Source organism: Cloeon dipterum, chromosome X, assembly GCF_949628265.1.
Source record: "Cloeon dipterum chromosome X, ieCloDipt1.1, whole genome shotgun sequence".
Taxonomy (NCBI): domain Eukaryota; kingdom Metazoa; phylum Arthropoda; class Insecta; order Ephemeroptera; family Baetidae; genus Cloeon; species Cloeon dipterum.
This window is the reverse complement of record NC_088790.1, coordinates 27,515,627-27,540,651: the sequence shown is the minus strand read 5'-3', so window position 1 is coordinate 27,540,651 and position 25,025 is coordinate 27,515,627. Positions and strand designations below refer to the sequence as shown.

The window sequence follows — 25,025 nt, the reverse complement described above, 5'->3', positions numbered from 1 at the left end:
CTGTCATTTATTAACAGCACTATATTTTCTATGTATTTAAATTTTCTGCGGATGACTTAATTCTTGTGTAAATATAACTTTTTGTATTTAAAAAATATTTGAGCAATATACCAAATTTCTGCCCCAAAGTAGTGGAAAATGCTTGTGAAATTATGTGCAAAACTGCATTGATTTCCGTCGGGCGTCAAAAGCAATGGCATTTCCTTCCTTTTTGTGCTTTCCAATTTTTTCCAGTTCCTATGGTTCAAGATTTCAATATTTTTTTAACAACGTATGTTGCAGATGTTGCAATTTATATGGTGAGGTTTGCAAGTCATTAACAAATTTTATTTTTCTTGTATATTTTTGTTTGCAGGAACGTTTGTGAGAATGCAATAAACCTTTGTGTCATTATTATGTATAAAAACTCGTATTTATTTAAATAATATTCGTTTTAATTAGTAATTTCATATTATAAAATGTTAGGATAGGAAATTTCCTCTTTTCTGCCCTCTTCAAGGCCTGACCATGACAAACCCGTTGCTGGTGAGCCTGTAAACGCATCCGACGCACGGCATGCCGGGTCCCTCGATGGGCACATTGTTGTAGAACCTGAAGCTGACGGAACCGACGGGCGTGAGGAACGGCTTGCGGTCTCCAAGTCCGCCGGTGGCGTTGTTGTTTGAGGTTGAGGTTGAGGTCGAGGTTGAGGTGGCGGGTGTCGTGACTGGTGTGTTGGTCCGGGGCCCAGTAGTCATGTCGTTCCACGGCCATCCGCCAGTGAAAGAGGACATCACCGGCGTCGTACTCATAGACGCCAGCACCACAAAGACGCACGCGACGATTGTCACTTTCGAGATCTGTATGCAGAGAAATTTCTCTCATTAAATCTTCATTTGGAAAAGATTTTTTGGGATTTTCCAGGAAGCATATATTCAAGCAAGGAGTTTTTTAGGCTCTTTTAGGCTCGAACAACTTTGACAAAGGACAAAGGGCGGTTACGTAACTATTTTTGCAGCCAAAGATGAAGAAAAAGTTATGTAAATTGGAAAAAATCTTAAAATAATAATAAATGTACAGCTGTGACCTTTAAAGTATGATATTTCACCTAAGAAAACATGCTGTTTATTAAATTGAGGAAAATCGCTTCGGTTTTTAGCTTTAGCTTGAATATTCACATGTTAATAAATTGAAATAAACGCAACTAGAGAATTTCCAAAACAAAAATATTGTTATAAATTTGCTGGAAAAATATTCAACGATAGTTATATGTATTCTACTTTCAACCACTATTCTATTAATTTAAAAATTACTGGAAAATAGTTTGCCAAGCAACAAATCTTTTACATAAAAAAATAAAATATTGAAAGTAAGAAACGCACTTACCATATTTAAGGAAGGTCGTCAAACTATTTTAAGAGCTGATGAAACCGCGAGCAGAAGACGAATGAGCAATTTTGAGCGGAACCGATATTTATATTAAAGTTTATCGCTGCAATCTTGCGAGTAGGTTCAGGGACATATCCATCGGAAATAATAGTATATGTGACGCGCGGAGGAAATTGGACAAGTTTCCCAGGAAAGAAGGGAGTTTTTTTGGTAGTACAATAGTTTGATTACCTCCAGACCATCAAGCCTGTTTAAAACGTAATCAACAATTATAATATATTTGAGAGCAATATTTTTGGCTTTTAAATTGACAGGATCGAAGATACAGCGATTCTCTTTGTGGAAAAACCCTAACCGCACTGCCGACAATCCAAGGGCAAATAACTGCATTGGTTTTTTTTTAAATGTGCGCACTGGATTACTTAAAGAGGTCAACGAAACAGGGAAATTCAGTTGTTTATCTGATGTATAAATATGTGAATATGGAAAAAACATGATAAAAACCGAATAAATAGAAAAGCAATGTTTTTCAATAACGTTCTAGAACATTTCCGTCTGAACAATTTCAATATTTTTTAGTTTTAATGGTCTTTGGAAGTCCAATAGAATTTTTAATTACAATTTTTCAGTTCCTTTTTTCTTTGAGTTAGAAAGGGATATGGAATTGGTTTGGCTAATTGTGCAATAATTATGCATTATATAATTTTTAATTCAATAATGTCTTACTGGAATTTATCAAAGGTGAGCAGTAATGAGTGGAATTTTAAAAAGAAAATTTAAATAAATTAAAATTAACACGTCTTACTAGTCCTCTATAATTCACTCCATTAAATTAAGCTTGTAATTAAAGACCAGATTCCATTTTAGATTAATTTTAATCTTTATTGTTTAGTTCTTAGAAGCATTAATATATCATTCCTATTATTTTATGTACATATTTTGTCCTAAAGGACTGATGGTTGAGGAATCCGCGGTCAAAACCTCTTCCTTGAATGTACTGTATATACTTGCACTTATATATAAGATTCAATGAGAAAATAAACTAAAATAGCTACATGAATGGGTCGTGAGATTTCATTAGTTTGCCAACTAAATAATTTTTAGCATAATTTTGGGGTAGTGGCGTAGCACTTTGGGGAATAGAAAGAGACGTAAGATATATGTGAAATAATTTTGTAAATCGGCTGCATAAGTGATGATAAATACATCTCCACAATTCCTTCCTCTTCTGTCATTTATTTGCAGCACAAAATTACTGTAATTTATGAATTTTTCTTTTTTTGCAGAGTGACTTATTTTTTTAGTTTTAATATAACTTTTGTATTTAACAAATATTTACGCAAGACCAAATTTCTGACCCTTTATAGAAGCGGAAGAGCTATTTGCAAGGAATGCATTGAATTTTGATGGGAGTCAAATGCAATAAAATTTTCCTTGTGCTTTATGAAATTTTTTCCAGTACCATATTGGCATTAATCAAGTGTCAAGATTTTAATTAATATTTTTTTACCAAGCTTGTCGCAGATTTTGCAATTTATCAACAAAGATTATTTTATAATGGCAATAAATTAAACCAGGCTTCATCCTCGTTGCAAAAATTGTCGTTTTTAATCTCGACTATAGTTTCGACGTCATCCAGTAGGTCCTAATATTCATGAGGCAAGCTCCAAAGACCAAATGCATGCAAGAATATTAAACAACCATTTTTAACCAAATAAGTTCGGACTATAAAATGTTAGGAAACATCCTCTTCTTACTCTTCAAACCATGACCTTGACAAACCCGTTGCTGGTGAGCCTGTAAACGCATCCGACGCACGGCGTGCCAGGTCCCTCGATGGGCACACTGTTGCAGTTCTTGAAGCTGACGGACTCGACGGGCGTGAGGAACGGGTTGCGGTCTCCAAGTCCGCCGTTGCCGTTATTGTTTGAGGTATTTGAGGTTGAGGTGGCGGGTGGTGCGTCGGTCTGGCGCCCCATCTTGACGTACCAGGGCCTTTTAACGTCGTAATTATGCGCCGCACTCATCGACGCCAGCACAACCAAGACGCACGCGACGATTGTAACTTTCGAGATCTGTGTGGATAAGATTTCCACTTCAAATTTCGTAAAAAGCACGATATGCATTTAAGTGAAAAGGATTTTGAGGCTCATTTAGGCTTGAACAACTCTGCCAAAGGGTGGTTATGTAAAATAGGGAAGTTTGTAAATTTACTAAAATAATAATTGACGCTCCAGCTGTGACTTTTAGGTATGTATTTTTCGTATTTTTCACCTTAATAATAAAAGCTGTTTTTAAATTGATACAAATCGTAACATTGGTTTGCTAGTAAAAAATTTAACGATATTTTTTTCTTGACCTGAAAATAAAAACTGGAGAGTACAGTTTTATATATTTTAACTCATCCACTATATTAAAAGACGAATTACTGGAAAATAGTTTTTTAACCACTGCTCAGAACAATCCGTGGTCCCAATAACACCGCCGAGTGGATAAAATGGGGTCCGAGTGGCCGCAGATGAGCTTGGGCCTAATGTGGCCATAATTTCGTCTCCCCGCACCGAGGTCTTTTATTGAAACGCCAGAAATTATTTGTGTCTAAAGCCGCTTTTGAATAATAAAAGATAAAAATGAAATAATGAGAGTGAGAAACCTTTTCTCTTACCATATTTTCGTTTTTGTTTTTTCAAAGAGGAAGGTCGTCAAGAAATTTCAGGTGCAGCAAGTTTTGAGCTGATGCAACGGCGAGCAGGAGACGAATGAGTGAATTGGAGCGGCAACAGATATTTATACTATCGTTCAAAAACTAATTATTGTCCCTCCTTTCAGCAGCAGCAGCAGCAGCAATAGCGCAGGTTCAGGGAATAATCAATCGAAAAATTTGACGAACGTGCGGAGGAAATTGATTTTTGTATTAGTGAGATTATATCAGAGATTACTAAAACAAATCGTAAACACTGTATTTTATTCACGATTATGAAGTTGCGATCGAGAATCAGAGTGGACAACCCACGTGTCAATGAAAGATAATTCTGTGAAATTTTAAGTAAAGTGATGATAAAACATAAATGAAAACTCCGCTAATTGGACTTAGGCACGGACAGTTAATAAAATTATCAAACCGTCTAAAATGTCTGACATATACAAAAATTCCTAACAGTTATTTAGAATGTATCGTTTCTGAAAAATTAAAAGTGAGTTGTGAATATGAAATTCGGGAAATTCGCTCCAACAACACTTTCCCGCTCCAATCCTGAATCGTAGACCGTAGCTCCCTCTAAAAATTTGGCTCCTGCTGACACCGGGAACATCCGAAATTCCGGGAGTCCCGGGCGTCCCGGCGAACGCATGACAGGCCTCCCAGGAAAGAAGGGAGTTTTGTGTGGGTGTTGCAATAGTTCAATTACATCTGGACCATCATCTATGCCTGTTTAATGGAATTAACACAGTATAATATAATCGAGAGCATTTAATTATTACTGTTATGGGATTTCAAATGGCAGGAGAGTCTCTTTGTGGGTCAACCCTAACCACGCTGTTGGTGTCACTAGTCCAAGGGCAAATAACTGCATGGATTTTTAATCGTGCGCACACTGGAACACAAAGGGACGAGTAAAAATTTTTAAATCGATAATTTGAGACGCTTTTCTAATCAGGTTGCTCTATATCATAAATAGAATCTGCAGTGAATGAGGTCAATGAAACAGGACAATCCAGTATATATTTAAGATATTTAATCTGATGTATAAATATGTCAATAGGGACAAAACACGAAATGCGTGGTGCGTAAAATTTTGATAAAAATTGATTGAATGTAAAAGCCTTGTTTTCATTAACGTACTAGAACGTTTCTGTCTTAAAAATTTCATTTTTTGTGTGTTATGATTCATTAGTCTTTGGAAGCCCAATAGAAATTTTAATTTCGATTTTTTTCCGTTCATTTTTATTCTTTGAGTTTGGAAAGGGAAATAGAATCAGTTTCGTCTGCAGGCGCGCGTTGGGGCAGATCAGGCCGAAGAGAGTCAAACGACATGGGAATAATACATATATTATTCAACTAATTAATTAATCAGCTGCGTAAGTGACGATAAATACGTCGCAACAATTTTAATTATCTCACTTCCTAGCTCTACTATGAATTATATGTATTTAAATTTTCTGCAGATGACTCAATTTTTGTGTAAATGAAACTTTAGTATTTAAAAAATATTTGCGCAAGACTAAATTTCTGCCCCAAAGAAGCGGAAAATGCTTGTGAAATGATGTGCAAAACTGCATTGATTTCCGTCGGGCATCAAAAGCAATGGTATTAAATTTCCTCTTTGAGCTTTGCAATTTTTTCCAGTTCCAAATGTCATTTTTTATCAGGTTCAAAAGATTTTAATCTTTTTACAAAGTATGTTGCAATTTATGACGAGTTTTACAAGTCATTATTAACAAATAATATTTCTCTTGTGTATTTATTATTGCAAAAACGTTTGTTCATAATTAATATATGATACAAAAACTCGTACGTTTTAAATTTAAAAATCTTTTTATTATTGTATTTGACAAGCAAAAATAAACAAGAATGTCAAATATCCATTTTTATCAAAATCAGTTCAGAAATTTCCTCTTCTCTGCACTCTTCAAGGCCTGACCATGACAAAGCCGTTGCTGGTGAGCCTGTAAACGCATCCGATGCACGGCATGCCGGGTCCCTCGATGGGCACATTGTTGTACTTCTTGAAGCTGATGGAATCGACGGGCGTGAGGAACGGGACTCCAAGTCGGAGACCGTTGTTGTTTGAGGTGTTTGTGGTTGTGGTTGAGGTTGAGGTGGCTGGTGGTTGGTCGGTCTGGGGCCCGAACGTGTCAAACCATTGCCTTTTGCCAGCGTAAAACTGCGCCGAACTCATCGACGCCAGCACAACCAAGACGCACGCGATGACTGCCACTTTCGAGATCTATGTGTGTATCAAAATCTATTATAATAATTGGTGCGCTCGGGAAAAGTTTGGGATTTCCCCTTCAAAATTTCGCAGGAATCATGCTCGAGTGCGAGGTTATTGAGGCTCGTTGAGGCTCGAACAACTTCGCCAAAGAGTGGTTATGTAACTATTTAAATAAGAAAAATTTACTAATTTACTAAAATAATGTAAGATGGACAGCTCTGACTTTTTAAGTATGATTTTTTACCTTACAAATAAAAAAAATCGCTTTAGCTGTTTGCTTGAATATTTAAAGTGGAATGATACTGGGCAACAATTGAAAATTATTTAAATTGTTGGATGCCTTAAACAATTGACCGATAAACAATTTGTTCAACAATTTGCAATAATAAAAAATGCAGACCTTCCTACAATAAAAATTCAAATTTTGCCAATTTTCTCCAAAATTTGGAGTGCTTGAACATATTTTCTTGGCATATTCCGATTCCTCTCGTCGAGATCTGTCCAATTGTGTATGCCACTTATTGGGGAAACTCTTGGTTTTGAAATTAAATCGGATTTCAAGTAAGGAGATAGCAATTAACATTTGAAAAGCACGCTAACTTTCCAGCCAATTTTCTCAAAAAATTACAGTGCTTCTTAGACCAATTTAGGCTTTAACTGAATCCTAGGGGATGAGTTTATGCATTGGCAACAAGCATTTTCCAGGCTTTTCCAGTATCATTCCTCTTTAAGAACTGGTATAATTGGATTTTACCTTTAACCACTATATTAAACAAGAAATTACTGGAAAATAGTTAATATAAAAAATAAAATAATAAAACTGAGTAACTTTCACTCACCATATTTTCGCTTTTGTTTTTTCAACGAGGATGAAGGTCGTCAAGATATTTTAAGACCAGCAAGTTAAAAGCTGATCCAACCGCGAGCAGAAGATGAATGAGCCAATTCAGGTGGCAACAGATATTTTTATATTAACGTTCACGCTGCAAAACTGGTCCCTTCTCCTTTCAGTTAGCAGCAGAAGGCGCGCAGGTTCAGGGAAAAATCCAACGAAAAACGTTTTAAGTGGATGGCGCAATAGTTGAATTACCTCTAGACCATCATCCTGGCTTGTTTCAAACGTAATTAAAACATTATAATAAATATGAGAGCAAGTCATTTTAACAAATTTTATTTTACTTGTGCATTTTTGTTTGCAGAAACATTTGTGAGAATGCAATTAACGTTTGTGCAATTATCATAGTAAATAAAAACTCTGCATTTTTAATTTAAAAATCTTTTTATTGGTGTATTTAATTGTATTTGACTAGCAAAAATAAACAAGAATGTCAAATATCCATTTTTATCAAAATCAGTTCAGAAATTTCCTCTTCTCTGCACTCTTCAAGGCCTGACCATGACAAACCCGTTGCTGGTGAGCCTGTAAACGCATCCGATGCACGGCTGGCCGGGTCCTTCGATGGGCACATTGTTGTAGTATCTGAAGCTGATGGTCTGGACCGGCGTGAAGAACTGGTCGCGGTCTCCAAGTCCGCCGTTGCCGTTGTTGTTTGAGGTTGAGGTTGAGGTGGCGGGTGGTGTGTCGGTCTGGGGCCCCAAATAGTACCACCACGGATGTTTGGGAACGTAAGAGGACATCACCGGCGTCGTACTCATCGACGCCAGCACCACCAAGACGCACGCGATGATTGTCACTTTCGAGATCTGTGAACAGAGAAATTCCTCTCATTACATCTTCATTTGGTGCGCTCGAGGAAAGATTTTTTTATTTATTTCCCCTTCGAAATTTCGCAGGAACCATACTCAAGTGATTGGTTCTTGAGGCTCATACAACTTTGCCAAAGGGCAGTTATGTAAATCAAACATAAAAAATTAAAAATATGCAAAAATGGAAAATTATTAATTTACTAAAATAATAATAAATGTACAGCTGTGACTTTTTAAGTTTGGCATTATTAAAAATTTTGAAAAAATCGCTTCGGTTAGCTGTAACTTGAATATCAAAAGATTTTTGAGTAGAAATAAATGCATCGATCTTATTTGAGGATTTCCAATAGAAAAAATTGTAATAATTTAGCTAGAAAAATATTCAACGATATTTTTTTAAATTCAATTCAAGAGTCAATATTTTACCTTCAGCCACTATATTACTAAGCAACAAATTACCGCAAAATAGTTAGCAAGCAACAAGTTATTTAAAAAAAGGAAAATATTGAAAGTAAGAAACCTTAATTCACTTACCATATTTTCGTATTGGTTTTTTCGTCAAGATATATTAAGTAACAGCAAGTTTAGAGCAGATCAAACCGCGAGTAGAAGACGAATGAGCCTATTCGGGCGGCAACAGATATTTATATTAACGTTTACGCCGCAAACTTGTCCCTACTTCTTGCAGCAGCACGCACGCAGGTTAAGGGAAAAATCCGTCGAATAACGTGACGTGCGGAGGAAATTTGACAGGCCTCCCAGGAAAGAAGGAAGTTTTAAGTTGGTGGCGCAATAATTAAATTACTCTAGACTACCATCCATGCCTGTTTAAAATGTTTTATTGCTATGGGTTTTAAAATGGCAGGATGGAAGAGACAGAGAGTCTATTTGTGGGTAACCCCTAACCACGCTGCCGACAATCCAAGGGCAAACTGCTTGGGTTTTTAATTGTGCGCACTTGAGTACTTATTAAAGAGACACGAGTCAAAATTTTGAAATCGAGAATTTGAAACGCTTTTCTAACATCTGCGGTGTATGAGGTCAACGAAACAGGGAAATTCAGTGTTAAATCTGATGTGAATACGGGAAAAAACACGAAACGCGTTCTGCATAAAATTTTGATTTAAACTGATTATATAGGAAAGCCATTTTTTTCATCAACGTACTAGAACGTTTCCGTCTTAACAATTACATTATTTTTAATACATTAGTTTTTGGAGGTCGAATAAATTTTTTAATTGCAATATTTTCCGTTCCATTTTATTCTTAGAGTTTGGAGAGTGAAATAGAAAAAAATATATTGAATTATTAATTCAACAACAACTTCTACTGCTTTCCTCTTTGGAAATTCCTATCAATATTTAACTATTGGTTTTTTACCACATATATATTTATGAAAAAAAATTAAATTGACGAAGAATTTATCAAAGGTGATTGGCTGTGAGTGGAATTTTAAATAGAAAATTTAATATGTATATCACAAACAAATTTTGAAAATAAAAATAATTTCCAATTTTCACGTCCTGCTGGTCCTTTACAATTGATTTCATTAAAATTATAGAACAGATTTCATTTTAGATTAATTTAATTTTTATTTTTAGTATTTAAATGCGTTAATCTCATTTTATGGTACATTTTACATTTTGTCCTCTCCGATGGACTGATGGTTGAGGCATCCGCGGACAAAACCTCTTCCTTGACTATACTGTAAATTCTTGCACTTATATAAGATTAAATGAGAAAATATAAAACATAGCCACATAAATGCGTCGAGAGTTTCCTTGGTTTACCAATTAGTTTAATAATGTGTAGCGTAATTTTGGGGAAGTTGCGTACCACTTTTTGGAGAGTATTAATGTATTAAATATGTGAAATAACTTTCGTATAAAAATTTAGAATTAAACACCTATAGTTCATAATTGTCGTGACTTTCTTTAGCCTATTACTGACCTGACCAGGCGCCCATAACGACAAGTCAAGAAACGATTGCCAGCCAGTCCGTAAGCATTTTTTTCAAAGTCTCGTCTGCGTTTTAATAATTAACGTATACAAGTAAATATGTCCAAGTTCACGATGGAAAGAGCATGGGCAAATTTCAATGCCTAAAAATGGGTTCGCACTCGTGAGCAGGCTATTTAGCGGACGTCGGAATCACATTGAACACGGTGGTTGTTTACTTGTCAGCCCGTTGGCCTGGCAATGGCGCCTCGCCGGTCAGTGGCAGGTCACGACAGTAATGAAAACAAGTGTCAAATCAGCTGAATCCGGTGCTCAATGGAAATAAGTAAAATGCTTTTCTATCTGTAGGAATGATGTATTTTGTACTACTCGCGTTGACTCGTTAAGTGATGATAAATACGTCTCCACAATTGTAATCATTTCTTCCTTGCTCTTCTGTCATTTATTTTCCAGCAGATGACTTAATTTTTTGGGTATAAATGTATTCGCGGTGCTATTGGGACCCGGGTTTCAGCATTCGTGCTAGTGCAGTGCGCGCCCTTCCCGCTCTTCGAACAGGGATAAAAAAGAGCTAAAAATAGAAGAAGCGGAAAAAATACTCAAGTGAAATGATGTGCAAAACCGCATTGATTTCCGTTGGGCGTCAAAACAATGGCATTTCCTCTTTGTGCTTTGTTATTATTTCCCGTGCAATTGCTGGCATTGATCAAGTTCAAGATTTTAAGATTATTTTAAAAATTATGTCGCAGATTTTGCAATTTATTCAATTTATAATGAGTTTTGCAAGTCATTTTGAACAAATTTTATTTTTCTTGCGTAATTTTGATTGCAGGAATGTGTGTGCAATTATTATATTAAATGAAAACGCTGTATTTTAATTTAATAAATCTTTTTATTAGTGTATTTAATTGTATTTGACTAGCAAAAATAATCAAGAATGTCTATAAATCCATTTTTATCAATATCAAATCAGAATATAAAATGTACGGAAATTTCCTCTTCTCTGCACTCTTCAAGGCCTGACCATGACAAAGCCGTTGCTGGTGTACTTGTAAACGCATCCGACGCACGGCATGCCAGGTCCCTCGATCGGCACATTGTTGTAGAATATGAAGCTGATGGTCTGGACCGGCGTGAGGAACGGGTCGTGGTTTCCAAGTCCGCCGCCGTTGTTGTTTGAGGTTGTGGTTGAGGTTGAGGTGGCGGGTGGTGTGTCGGTCTGAGGCCCGAAATGGTCGTGCCACGGCCTTTGGCCAGCGTTACCCGGTCTCTGCGCTGCACTCATCGACGCCAGCACCACCAAGACGCACGCGACGACTGTCACTTTCGGGATCTATGTACAGAGAAATTTCCAATATTTCAATGTTTGGTTAAATTGAAATAAATGCACCTTTGAGAATTTCCATTAGAAAAAAATATTCAACGATATTTATTTTACATTTTTTACTTCTCTGCAATTAAAAACTAGGGTATATAGTTGTATTGTACCTTCAACCACTGTAAATAACAAAAAAAATACTGAAAAAATGCTAGCAACACATATCGCAGAAACATAAAACAAAAAAAATAATAAGTCAGAAACTTTTACATACCATATTTTCGCTTTTTAGATTTTTCAACGAGCAAGATCGTCAAGGTATCTTAAGTGTCGAGCTTATCAAACCGCGAGCAGAATATGAATGAGCAAATTCGGGAAGCTATACGGATATTTATATTAACGTATACGCCGCAAACTTGTCCCTACTCCTTTCTGCAGCAGCAGGCGCGCAGGTTTAGGGAAAAGTCCATCGGAAATGTGACACGCGGAGGAAATTTGACAGGCCTCCCAGGAAAAAGGAGAAAAGTTTTATGAGGGTGTTGCAATAGTTGAATTACCTCTAGAACATCGTCCTGGCTTGTTTCAAACGAAATTAACAAATTATAATATAATTAAAGAGCAATAATTGCTATGGGTTTTAAAATGGCAGGATGGAAGAGACAGAGAGCCTCTTTGAGGGTAACCCCAAACCACGCTGTCGACAATCCAAGGGCAAACTGCATGGGTTTTTAATTGTGCGCACTTGAATAGTTAAAGAGACGAGCCAAAATTTCCAAATTTATAATTTGAGACGCTTTTCTAGTAATATTTTTCTCAACGAAACAGGGAAATGCAGTAGTTTATCTGATGTATAAATATGGGAATACGGGGAAAAAACACGAAATGCGTGCCAACTAAAATTTTGATAAAAGCTGCGTTAACATGGAAAAACCAAATTTTATTTTTTTTTTTGTGTAATTTTTGTTTGCAAGAACATTTGTGAGAGTGCAATAAATGTTTGTTCAATTATATAAAAACTCGTACATATTTTAATTTGAAAATATTTTTATTGTTGTATTTTATTGTATATGACTAGAGCAAAAATAAACAAGAATATTGAATATATCCATTTTTACCAATATCAGTCCAGAATACAAAATGTACGGAAATTTCCTCTTCTCAGCACTCTTCAAGGCCTGACCATGACAAACCCGTTGCTGGTGAGCCTGTAAACGCATCCGACGCACGGCTTGCCGGGTCCTTCGATGGGCACATTGTTGTAGTATCTGAAGCTGACGGAATCGACGGGCGTGAGGAACTGGTTGCGGTCTCCAATTCCGCCGCTGTTGACGTTGTTGTTTGAGGTGTTTGAGGTTGAGGTCGAGGTCGAGGTCGAGGTGGCGGGTGGTGTGTCGGTCTGGGGCCCGTACATGTCGTACCACGGCCTGCTGCCGGCGTAACTCTGCGCCGCACTCATCGACGCCAGCACCACCAAGACGCACGCGACGATTGTCACTTTCGATATCTGTGTGTATACAGATAAAAATCTATTATAACATCTGCAATTGGTGCGCTCGGGAAAAGATTGAAGGCGTTTTTACAGTATGCTGAGATTTCCCTTTCAAAATTTCGCAGGTTTTTTAGGCTCTTTAAGGCTCAGACCACTTTGGCAAAGGCAGTTCATGAATATTTAAATAGGAAAATGTTCTTAATTTACTAAAATAATAATATATGTTTAGCTGTGACAGTTAAAGTATGATTTTTTCACCTAAAAATACACGCTGTTTGTTAAGTTGAGAAAAATTACTTTGGTTAACTGTGGCTTGAATATTTAAAGAGGAATGATACTGCAAAAGCCTGGAAAATGCTTGTTTCCAATGCATAAACTCGTCCCTTAGGATTCAGTTAAAGCCTAAATTGACCTAAGAAGCACTGTAATTTTTTGAGAAAATTGGCTGGAAAGTTAGCGTGCTTTTCAAATGGTAATGGCTGTCTCCTTACTTGAAATCCGATTTAATTTCAAAACCAAGAGTTTGCCCAATAAGTGGCAGACACCGTTGGACAGATCTCGACGAGAGCAATCGGAATATGCCAAGAAAATAATAATGTTCAAGCACTGTACATTTTGGAGAAAATTGGCAAAATTTGAATTTTTACTGTAGGAAGGTCCTTTTTTATTATTGCAAATTGTTGAACAAATTGTTTATGGCATCCAACAATTCAAGTAATTTTCAATTGTTGCCCATTATCATTCCACTTTAAATGTTTCGATAAGTTGAAATAAATGCATATTTGAGAATTTTCAACACAAAAAAACCTGTGATATTATTGCTAGAAAAATATTCAATGATATTTAATTTACATTTACCCGCTATTAAAAACTAGAGGGTATATATAATTAATTTTAACCACTATATTAAACAAGAAATCACTGAAAATTAGTTAGCAACACAAATCATAAACAAAATAAAAAGCAAGAAACTTTTTCACATACCATATTTCCGCTTGTTTTCAACGAGGAAGGTCGTCAAAGTATTTAAAGTGCAGCAAAAGTTTAGAGCTGATCTAACCGCGAGCAGAAGATGAATGAGCCAATTCGGGCGGCAACCGATATTTATATTAACGTTCACGCTGCAAACTCATCCCTACTCCTTTCAGAAGCAGCCGCAGCAGGCGCGCAGGTTTAGGTCAGGGAAAAATCCATCGAATAATATGTTTGTGACGTGCGGAGGAAATAGGACAAGCCTCCCAGGAAAGTGAGGAGGTTCATGTGGGTGGTGCAATAGTTGAATTACCTCTCATGCCTGTTCAAAACGTAATTAACACATTGTAATATAATTGAGAGCAATTGTTGTGGGTTGTTTTAAAATGGCAGGATGGAAGAGACAGAGAGTCTGTTTGTGCTGGGAAAAACCTAACCGCGCTGCCGGCATTCCAAGGACAAACTGCACGAGTTTTTAATTGTGCGCACTGGAGTGCATAAATAAGAGACGAGTCATCTATTGATAATTCGTGTCGCTTATTTTTCTAGTAAGGACACTCTTATCATATATGACACCTGCGGTGAATGAGGTCAACTAAACAGGGAAATGCAATATATATTTTATTTGATGTATATGGGCATAGGGAAAAATGCGCGAAATGCGCGAAATGCTTGCTCCATATAATTTTGATAGCAATTGATTATATGGAAAAGCCAGGTTTTTCATCAATTTACTAGTACGTTTCCGTCTTAACGATTCCATTTTTTTAATTTCATTGAAAGATCGGAATGATCAATACTTGTTTAAATGTAAATTTTAACCTTTTCTTTTTATTGTTAAGAGTTTTTGGATAGGAAAAAATCAGTTTTGCCGGATTAAAAAATATTGTGAATATTTTAATAATTCAAATTTTTTTCCCCAAGTGAAATTATTAGTTTTAGCTAAAAAAAACATTTACAAACCCTTAAATTGGCGTGGAATGTTAGAAAGAAAATTTCACATCACAAACAAAATTTGAAAATGAAAATAGATTAAAATTAACACGCTCTACTGGTCTTCAGTAAATTAAGCTTGCAATGAAAGACCAGATTCCATCTTAGGTTAAATATTTATTATTTATTGTAAAGTACAATTAGCAATTAGTTTCAAAAAATGATTTGTTCTTTCCTCGCCAAATTCTCCTCTCAATCACTGTAACAAGACCAAACCGCAGATGATGGTGCGTGTGTTATTATTCTTATTACTTGACGCAAGTATTAGCATGATTAATTTTGCTTTGACACATAGTGACTGTATCAATAATGAACAATGCAGCCAGCACACCCTTTTTTCGCGAAATGAGCAGTCAATTCTGCGAATTGCAAAATACAGAACCACTATCATTGTTTATCCAAATGCTATATAGGACGTGCTTTTTAAGGAGTTATAAGATATGTCGTCATTCCCAGTTGGATGGGATAATTCGGATAATTCGGTGCGTTATGAATTATGAAATACCCAGCAAACAAACGCGAAAATGTCGGAAATGGCACGCGCGTCAGTGATTCAAAACCGCAGTCTATAAAACAATAAATATCACAGACATGATGCGTAGATAAATTAGGAGCAGCAATTTTTCGTAACGTAGCAATTAGCAAATCAATTCTAAAAATTACTAGAGCTTTCTGGACGCTTGAAATGAGTCATGAAATGGCATAACAGTTCATGAGTATACTGATAAGGAGAACGCGTTTCTTACTACCATCATATAAGCTTGAAATTAGATGAGAATTAGTTTAAAAGTCATGAACAAGTTATATTTTTCTTGTATGTGTATGTTTGTTTGCAGGAACATTTTATGAGCATGCAATAAAACGATTGTATATTCTAGAAAAAACTCGTTTTTTATTTTAATTTAAATATCCATTTTAATCATTATCAGTCAGAATATAAAATGTATAAAACGATAGGAAATTTCCTCTTCTCTGCCCTCATCAAGGCCTGACCATGACAAACCCGTTGCTGGTGAGCCTGTAAACGCATCCGACGCACGGCATGCCGGGTCCCTCGATGGGCACATTGTTGTAGTATCTGAAGCTGACGGACTCGACGGGCGTGAGGAACTGGTTGCGGTCTCCAAGTCCACCGCCGTTGTTGTTGTTGATGTTGTTATTTGAGTTTGAGGGTGGTGCTTCAGTCTGGGGCCCCAAATAGTCGTGCCACGGCCTGCTGCCGGCGTAAAAGGGTCTCTGCGCCGCACTCATCGACGCCAGCACCACCAAGACGAACGCGACGATTGTCACTTTCGAGATCTGTGTACAGAGAAATTTCTCTCATTACACCTGCATTTGGTGCGCTCGGGGAAAGATTGAAGGCAGAGGTTTTTACAGTTTGGGTTTTCCCCCTTGAAATATCGCAGGAATCATTATATCCAAGTGAAAGGGTTTTGAGGCTCATTCAGGCTCGAACAACTTGCCGAAGAGTGGTTACATGTAACTAAATTTTTAGCAGGATAAGGTGAAGAAAAAATTATTAATTAACAAAACTAATTTAAAAAAATAATAGATGTGAATAGCTGTGATTTTCACCTTAGAAATACACGATGTTTATTTAATTGAGGAAATTCGGTTTGGTTAAATATTGCAATGTTTTGTTAATGCACTTTTACTAGAAAAAAATTCAACAGTATTTTTATAAACTAAAAAAGAGTTGTTGTAGTTTAACCTTCAACTACTATATTAAAAAAGAAATTACTTAAAAATAGTTGTTAAAATCATTTATAAAAGATAAAAGTCAAAGAAACTTTCACTCACCATATTTATATTTTGGTTTTTCAACGAGGAAAGGTCGTCAAATAATGTATTAGGAGTGCAGCAAGTTTCGAGCTGATGAAACCGCGAGCAGAAGACGAATGAGCAAATCGGATCGGCAACAGATATTTATATTATCGTTCACGCTGCGAACTCATCCCTACTCCTTTCAGCTGCTGCAACAGACGCGCAGGTTTTAGGCCAGGGAACATTGTGACGTGCGGAGGAAATCGGACAAGCCTCCCAGGAAAGTCAGGAGTTTTATTTATGTGGGTGGTGCAATAGGTAAATTACCTCTAGACCAGCATTCATGCATGTTGGAATCATATCTCATTATAAAAATATAATTGAAAGCATTGTTATGGGTTTTAAAATGGGAGGATGGAAGAGATCGTGGGTAAACCCTAATCAGTATTGCTGAATTTGCAAAGATTTTATCAATTAAAGTCTGTGTTTCCGTTGGGAATTTTCCGATCAAATTTTAATTATTGGATTTTATCACAAATAAAAATTTATAAAACCTTAAAAGGGAGTGGAATTTTAAAAATAATATTTAACATATCACAAATTATTTTTGAAAATAAAAATAAATTTGCCAATACGTTCCTGATTGTCCTTTACAATTCACTTCATTTTATTTTAGGTTTTTTTATTGTTTAGTCATTTCTGCTTTATGTATATTTTGTCTTGATGTGGTTGAGGCATCCGCGGTCAAACCTCTTCCTTGACTGTAATAATTTAATACATTTTTGCATTATGTTAGATTTAATAATGAGATAACATAATGACCAAAAAAATGGTATAAGCGAGAATTTCCCTGGTGTTTATCATTATTTATAGTTTCAAGGGGTAAATAATGATGTGTTATTCTTCCCTCGCAAAATTCTTATCGCAATTATTGTAACAAGACCAAACCGCCGCGATGATGGTGCGTGTGTTATTCTTATTACTCGACGCAAGTAGCATGATTAATATTGTTATGACAGTGACTGCATCAATGAACAATGCATCCAGCACACACCCTGCTTTTCCTCAAACCGAGTAGCCAATTCTGCGAATGCCAAAATAAAAAAAAAAAATAAATAATTCTCATTGTTTGTCCAAATGCCATGTATAGGACGCGCTTTGAAGGAGGGAGATGACGTCATTCGCAGATGGATGGGATTATTCGGCGCATTATGAAATGCCCGCAGCACACAAACACACGCCCTTCACGCTCCATCGGAAACGCAAAAATCGTGAGCAGCGCTGATCGTCGGATGTGACTCGCGCGTCAGCAATTCAAAACCGCAGTCAAAGCAAATATTATCACAGACTTGAGGTCGATGCGTCGTTGCGTGGATAAATTAGTAGCAGCAATATATTATATATGCCTAACTTAGCAATTAGCAAATCCATTCTAAAAAAATTATTCAAGCTTTCCGAACGCCTGAATGAGTCATGAATGGCATGACAAAATTCATTAGTAGTATTCTGACAAGGAGCAAACGAAAGTTATTGATACGTGAAAATGGAGTTTTCTTTCTACTATATCCTAAAGAGCACCATGAAATTTTTCCATTAGTCGCGGATTCCCAATTATGGACTTTCAAATCTCGAATTTTGGATATTTTCTACAGCTATTAATCAAGGTTGCAAAAAACACGCATTTTAAAAAAGGCGTTTTTTTTCCAATTTTAACAACCAGTTTCTTGCAGGCAATGTTCGCACCTCAGTTTTCAATAATTTTCTAATTATTATAGCTCATATGACCTCGAGAAATTTTTAGAGAAATTAAGGCAGCGAAAAATGGCAATTTAAAAGAAAAAACCTGCACAGTAGAGGAAATTTTTGCCAATCTGACCGCAAATTCATTTCTTACGCAAGATATTAGAAAAAAATGAGTGGTACAAACCGTTAATGAAATAAACCGAGTGGTAAGGAAATGCAACCCTGCTGTTGATGGGTTAGATTTCTTGTAAATTTCCATTGTTTGAAAACGATTTAAAATAGACAGATGATTTTGTGATTCGAATTAGAAATAAAACTAATTGTTTACACATATAAGAATTTTAATATTTATTCCAAGCACCGAAAATTATAGACAGCGACAAAATAAGAATTAGAATGATCGTGTCATACACACGAGAGAAGAGATGAGAGGTCGGTGATTGGCTTCGACGGGCGATCACATGGCGTATTTGCGAGTCCACTCCCTGGCAGTCTCGTTGTACTTCTCCCGGTCCGTCTTGTAGATCCGCGCAATCTCAGGTACCAAATGATCGTCAGGGTCTGGATCACACAAATATGAGGAGATTGACAGAAGGACTGAAACAAGATATCGCTCTGTTCAATACACAATTCTATTTTAATTGTAATTGTTAATTTCGGTTTGTCAACAATTGTGGCCCAGATTTTTTAACTACAGAAAGAAAGAGAAATTGATTAATTTAGAACATTAAACGCATTAACTACTGTTTTTCTCGAAGTTAATAAGTCTAAAAGAGTGGCGCCATGTTACTGTCTCGGTCTGTTTATTTAACGGGCTTAAATATTTCTGAAACCAAAAGTTGGTAGCACGAATTTCAATTAACTCTCACCTTTGGAAATGGTCAATGCAGGAGACCACTGAGATCTGAGAATATCAAGACAGATGCTGCCATTACTATTGATATTTGGATGATAAACTTTTGTGGCGAATGTCACCTGAAAAATGAAAAAACCAAAAGAGTCACGCTTGAAACCGAATTTGCATCAAGCATAACTAACCTTTGGAGGTTTCAACGGATAATCAGGTGGAAAATGAATTGTGAGGAAGAACATTCCCTGCTGGTACGGACTATCAGGCTGCAACATGTCAAGGATATCAATAGTTTTTAATTGCGTAGCATTGATGCTGAGAAAAGTGTGCACTTAGAACAGTCTGCGTATTTCGTTAGGTAGCGTTTAAGTTATTATCATTTAACAGCAAATATATAAGATAAGACAAAAATACATTGAGTTTTTAGTGTTACGTTATAATCTGCAATTCAATGAAATGAGTGTCAAGGAAGTTTGCAGAAAAATTTAAGCAATCCTTTCAGCTGACAACAGAAAAAGGCCAACAAAGTTGCATGCTTACGGTTATATAAATTTTAATCGAACTAAATATTGTACATAAAAAGGCACTTACGGGTCCCAAAATGGTCGCCTGCCAGTAAAACACTGCAAAAAAGGCGTGATTCAGTACAAAAAAATCAAATTACATAGACATTAGTGACGGGGTGACTCACGGTCATCTCCCACGGGACCGGCGAAAACTTGTGGAGTAGGATCTCGTTCCAAGTCGTGCAGTTCCTGCGAAGAAAATTTGACTGGCTTTAGACAAGTGAGTCCGTGGTGACAAACACACGCGCGAAACCAGAGTCCGGACAGGGGTTAGCCCAAAATAGAGCACTCTGAACTCTTCACCCAAAACGCCAGACTCCTCGCTGGTTAATTGACTTGCTTGGGAAAGGGCGCAAACCGTCATCTAGGTTACGGGCGAATCCGGACCGATTTTCAGCTGTAAAGCTCACCATTTTGATTCTTTTGAGAGCCATTATTGACCTGAAGAGTAAATTTGGTTCCTTGCTAGACGAGTGGTTGACCAGAAAAAGCTCAAAAACATGTGTAAAAAGAGCTGCCTCGGCCTGACATAGACTTTTTTTAACGAAGTGACTGACGTGAAGAATGCGAAAATGATAAGATAATAAGAGGCGGAGCTTGCGATTAGGGATGTTTCCTTCGATTTTCCATGCCGGGTTTTCGGTAATAAAAGTTCGCTCGCACACGGGCACACCTCGTCTTGCCTAATACCAATCCTGCATCGTAAACGTCCAGAGTAATTGATTGCAACCGTATTTTTACAGAGTTCCCATTAAACGACATAGGAAGGGCTACTCTTTGCCATCAGATGGTGCCCACTCAAATAATTCTCACCTTGTAGAACTAATTGTAAGTAAGCCTGGATGCAGCCAGTCGCGCAAGAGGTACACGTGTGCTTTAAATTATGTTTATATTATTACTCTTATAACGCCTGTTTTAAAGCTGTAAAAGTGTAGCCGATATGAAATCTACGTCTTCTTTGTTAATCGTGGATATAGTCGCGGCACGAAAAAAATTGCAATTTAAAAGAAAAAATCTGCACAGCAGAGGAAATTTTCACCGATCCGACCGAAAATTTTTTAATTTAGATTATAATCTTTATTTCACTGATATCACATACACAAAATAATTATCACAGGGGAAATTATGGAACAAAAATTCATTCATTGCGCAAGAAATTGGTAAGAACCGTTAATAACCAGTGAAATAAATCGGGTGGCAAGGAAATACAACCCTGCTGTTAAGGGGTAAGAATTCTAGAAAATTTTCCTTTACTTGCGTAAACGATGTAAATTAGAGACAGATTATTTGGTGATTTGAGTTAGAAATAATACCCTTTGTTACACAGATAAGAATATCAATGTTTATTCTAGGCACCGAAAATTATAAACAGCGACAAAAGTATTTACAAAAATTATGTTTGCTTTTGTATGTAACAACTTTGAAAAGACTTGATCAGCAGCTGCAGTAAACCATTCACAACGGTGGACTATGTCAAAAAGAAGTTGCATTTGAATGCAAAAAGACAATGGATGATTTCAGTCAATGTTTCCAGCAGACACTCCAAAAATCAGAAGTTAACACAAATTGGCAGCGAACACTGTCGACCCTTGCTTCATCCTACGAATGAAGCAGCAGCCAGCGAGTGCCACGAGAGAATAATTATTATTTTATATCAACATGATCGTGGACGAAAAATACTGCACAGTGACTAGTAGCGAGTCTAACGGAAATTTTCGCAAATGTCGGAGCATTAAGAAACGTACTGCTTTCTCTTTACGAGCAGAGAGGAAGAGAGACTGAAGCATTAGAATGATCGTCATACACACGAGAGACGAGATGAGAGGTCGGTGATTGGCGTCGAGGGGCGATCACATGGCGTATTTGCGGGTCCACTCCTTAGCAAGCTCATTGTACTTCTCCCGGTCCGTCTTGTAGATCCGCGCAATCTCAGGTACCAAAGGGTCGTCAGGGTTTGGATCACACAACAGTGAGCAGATTGACAGAAGGACTGAAACAAGATATTGCTCTGTTCAAGAAAGTGGAATGATACTGGGCAACAATTGAAAATTATTTAAATTGTTGGATGCCTTAAACAATGACCGATAATCAATTTGTTCAACAATTTGCAATAATAAAAAAATGACCTTCCTACAATGAAAATTCAAATTTTGCCAATTTTCTCCAAAATGTACAGCGCTTGAACACATTTTCTTGGCATATTCCGATTCCTCTCGTCGACATCTGTCCAACGGTGTATGCCACTTATTAAGGAAACTCTTGCTTTTGAAATTAAATCAGATTTCAAGTAAGGAGACAGCCCTTACAATCTGAAAAGCACGGTAACTTTCCAGCCAATTTTATCAAAAAATTACAGTGCTCCTTAGGTCAATTTAGGCTTTAACTGAATCCTAAGGTATGAGTTTATGCATTGGCAACAAGCATTTTCCAGGCTTTTCCAGTATCATTCCTCTTTAAAGGTGAACTCTGAGGTGAACTTTTTTCGCTATTTTAATTGTAGTTAGAACGATCTGTTGGAGACAGATTGTCGCAATCAAACAATTGAATGCCAACAACTGTTTTCAAACTTTAAAGTGGTGACAAAAATTCACCTCAGTGGGTCTTTAACATGTCACAGAGGTCCTATTATCGTAAAATTAACAGGTTTCTTAAAACCTAATTATACAGGGTTAGGAATTTAAACGGTACACACAATATATTTGTTTTTCATTTTCATTTTTAGGCATCAATTAAACACGAAATATTCATTTTAAGATTTTGTGTCACAAAAATCGTTTTAAACAGTCTTGCGTACCGCCACCATTTTCTTCTCATACTCTCATAGAGCCTAAAATTTGCTCAAATTCACTTGGCATTTTTAGTTTTTGATGATTTCTTATCAATTAATTGTTCATTACTTTTGATGTTTTAATTCTAAACATAGGAAAAGTCCGTTAAAAAATTTAATTAAACATCTAATACGTTGGGCAAAATAGTGACACCAGTGGTTTCTTTCCATTTAAATGAACTTCCGCTGCGATTCCGGACTCAATTCTGCTGATGTGCATAGAAATATTTCTTTAGGCTTGCCAAAAACAAAAATCAGTCAGGCCATTTGCCGTAGAAACATCAGAAAATATTTTTTATTTGAAAAAAATTGTTTTTTTCACGATTTTGGCACGCATATCCACAATCACATCGGTCATTTTACCGAAAAAAATAGTAATTTCGTCTGGTCAAATAGCTCTCACGAGTTTGTTGATTTGAAGAATCAATTTTGACAAAGTTTTATTAATCTAGTTGAGCCACGTGGTCAGTCTTAGGGCTGCACAAACTAGTTTAAGAACTATTAGACTTACTGAATGTAATCTAATCTATCTACTATTGAAATTCACAGGAAAAACCACGCAAATTGAAGTGTAACGTCATAATTTGGTCAAAATTTCGATGTCTAGGACCAGCAAAAAATGTCTAAATTGGCTCAAAAGTCATTAAAAAATGTAGCTCCTTCCCAAACTTTAAATAAATGAAGCCAACCAGCCCGCGATTGACCCCAATTATCCCTGAAATTCTAATTGAAGCAACTCAAGTCACTGGTTGTAATAAAAAAGGGGATAAATGACTTGATTTTTTTGAATTAACATACGAGAAATTTCAGGTTTTCAACAATTGTGGCCCAGAATTTTAAACTATTTAAATGGAGAGAAAATTTGTTGAAATGTTTTCTCATAGTTAAGTCTAAGAGAAGCGCCACGTTATTGCCTGGTTCTAATAATATTGCTGTTAATTAGAGGGGTTTACATATTACTGAAATGTATTTGAAACCAAATTAGTAGCAAACATATATCAACCAATTCTCACCTTTGGAAATGGTCAATGCAGGAGACCACTGAGATCTGAGAATATCAAGACAGATGCTGCCATTACTATTGATATTTGGATGATAAATTCTTGTGGTGAATGCCACCTGAAATAAGGTGAAAACCCAAATTAAGTCAAGCTTATCACGAAATTTGTGTCACGCATAGCTAACCTTTGGAGGTTTAAACGGATAATCAGTTGGAAAATGAATTGTGAGGAAGAACACTCCCTGCTGGTACGGACTATCAGGCTGCAACATGTCAAGGATATCAATGGTATTTAGTTGCATAAAATTTCTGAGAAAATTGTGTACTCAGAACAGTCTCGTATTTCGTTATGTAACGTTTGAGTTATTATCATTTATCAGCAAATAAAGATAAGACAAAAATACATTGACAGTTTGTAGTGTTACATTATAATCTGCAATTCAATGAAATGAGTTTCAAGGAAAAGTTTGCAGAAAAATTGAAGCAATCCTGTCAGCTGACGACAGGAAAAAGGCCAACAAAGTTATTACATGTTCGATTATAATTCCAATTAAACATAAAAAAGGCACTTACGGGTCCCATTATGGTGGCCTGCCAGTGGAACACTGCAAAAAAGACGTGATTCAGTGCAAAAAATTAAATTACATAGACATTAGTGCAACGGGGTGACTCACGGTCATCTCCCACGGGTCCGGCGGAACATTGTGCAGGAGGATCTCGGCCCAAATCGTGCAGTTCCTGCGAAGAAAATTGGATTGCCTTTAGACAAGTGGGTCCGTGGTGACAAACACACGCGCGAAACCAGAGCCCGGACACGGGTTAGCCCAAAATAGAGCACTGAACTTGACCCCAAACGTCAGACTCTGGTTATTGACTTGGGAAAGGGCGCAGAGCCTCATCTCGGTTACGGGCGAATCCGGACCGGTTTACGCCTGTAAAGCTCACCTTGTTGATTCTTTTGAGAGCCATTGACCTAAAGAGTAAATTTGGTTTCTTGCTAGACGAGTGGCTGACCAGAAAAAGCTAAAAACATGTGTAAAAATGGCTGCCTCGGCCTTACATAGACTTTTAACAAAGCGACTGACGTGAAGAGAGTGAAAATTTTAACAAGGGGCGGAGCTTACGGCAATTGTCATACAGCGCTGTTGATGTAACGCATGATTCACAGGTGGCAACACTGGTGGGTTTCCTTAAGAGTAGTTTCTAGAGTTTCTAGCGTATTCTCGAGAATGACTAAATAAGAAGAATTATAAGTTAAATAAGCTATCAATAAGCCAATAAGGAAGACTTTGACTCAAGTTGCGAGAACGCGGGAAATGAGTACTACTTGATTTTTACGCGCTTATGCGGTGGCATAAAATAAAACGTTATTTCTGATTTTTTTAAATGTAATAAAATTCGTAATATTGTATTTTTTCGTTTAACTTCAGGCGGCGGCTGGCTGCAGTCGAATTTAGAAATTTTGGGCTGGCAACGTTGGCTGGACATTTTTCTGGAAGTACTTAACGGTCCTAAGGACCGAAGACCAATAATTT

The 25,025-nt window shown here is 36.7% G+C and overlaps 4 protein-coding genes and 1 long non-coding RNA gene across 10 annotated transcripts; all 5 read right to left on the bottom strand.

Annotated features, from left to right (window-relative positions):
- Window positions 1-450: 450 nt before the first annotated feature.
- LOC135945482 (uncharacterized) lies at window positions 451-13,815 on the bottom strand. Of its 6 annotated transcripts, XM_065493206.1 has the most exons (4): window positions 13,760-13,815; window positions 12,663-12,790; window positions 7,858-7,869; window positions 451-678 (listed from the first exon to the last, which is right to left on the bottom strand). In XM_065493206.1, exons 1-4 carry the CDS (start codon window positions 13,760-13,762, stop codon window positions 495-497), a joined length of 327 nt encoding a protein of 108 aa, XP_065349278.1. In that variant the 5' UTR covers window positions 13,763-13,815; the 3' UTR covers window positions 451-494. The 6 variants fall into 6 exon arrangements, with proteins under 6 accessions (XP_065349278.1, XP_065349281.1, XP_065349279.1 ...); XM_065493209.1 differs by lacking the exon at window positions 451-678 and having other exon boundaries at window positions 7,617-7,869; XM_065493207.1 differs by lacking the exons at window positions 451-678; window positions 7,858-7,869 and adding an exon at window positions 10,841-11,167 and having other exon boundaries at window positions 12,657-12,790.
- LOC135946118 (uncharacterized) lies at window positions 5,880-7,230 on the bottom strand. Its single transcript, XR_010575487.1, has 2 exons — window positions 7,142-7,230; window positions 5,880-6,314 (listed from the first exon to the last, which is right to left on the bottom strand). It is a non-coding gene; the product is annotated as an uncharacterized LOC135946118 (long non-coding RNA).
- A 1,797-nt stretch (window positions 13,816-15,612) lies between the features above and the next one.
- On the bottom strand, window positions 15,613-16,637 carry LOC135945914 (uncharacterized). Its single transcript, XM_065493861.1, has 2 exons — window positions 16,541-16,637; window positions 15,613-16,039 (listed from the first exon to the last, which is right to left on the bottom strand). The coding sequence occupies exons 1-2, from the start codon at window positions 16,541-16,543 to the stop codon at window positions 15,722-15,724; spliced, it is 321 nt and encodes a 106-aa protein (XP_065349933.1). The 5' UTR covers window positions 16,544-16,637; the 3' UTR covers window positions 15,613-15,721.
- Window positions 16,638-18,582: 1,945 nt separating this feature from the next.
- LOC135946370 (ubiquitin-conjugating enzyme E2-17 kDa-like) lies at window positions 18,583-20,027 on the bottom strand. Its single transcript, XM_065494579.1, has 6 exons — window positions 19,917-20,027; window positions 19,789-19,852; window positions 19,689-19,720; window positions 19,286-19,363; window positions 19,117-19,222; window positions 18,583-18,844 (listed from the first exon to the last, which is right to left on the bottom strand). The coding sequence occupies exons 1-6, from the start codon at window positions 20,025-20,027 to the stop codon at window positions 18,705-18,707; spliced, it is 531 nt and encodes a 176-aa protein (XP_065350651.1). The 3' UTR covers window positions 18,583-18,704.
- A 951-nt stretch (window positions 20,028-20,978) lies between these two features.
- Window positions 20,979-24,595, bottom strand: LOC135945929 (ubiquitin-conjugating enzyme E2-17 kDa-like). Its single transcript, XM_065493877.1, has 6 exons — window positions 24,436-24,595; window positions 24,165-24,228; window positions 24,064-24,095; window positions 23,676-23,753; window positions 23,504-23,609; window positions 20,979-21,653 (listed from the first exon to the last, which is right to left on the bottom strand). The coding sequence occupies exons 1-6, from the start codon at window positions 24,457-24,459 to the stop codon at window positions 21,514-21,516; spliced, it is 444 nt and encodes a 147-aa protein (XP_065349949.1). The 5' UTR covers window positions 24,460-24,595; the 3' UTR covers window positions 20,979-21,513.
- Between the last annotated feature and the right edge of the window lie 430 nt (window positions 24,596-25,025).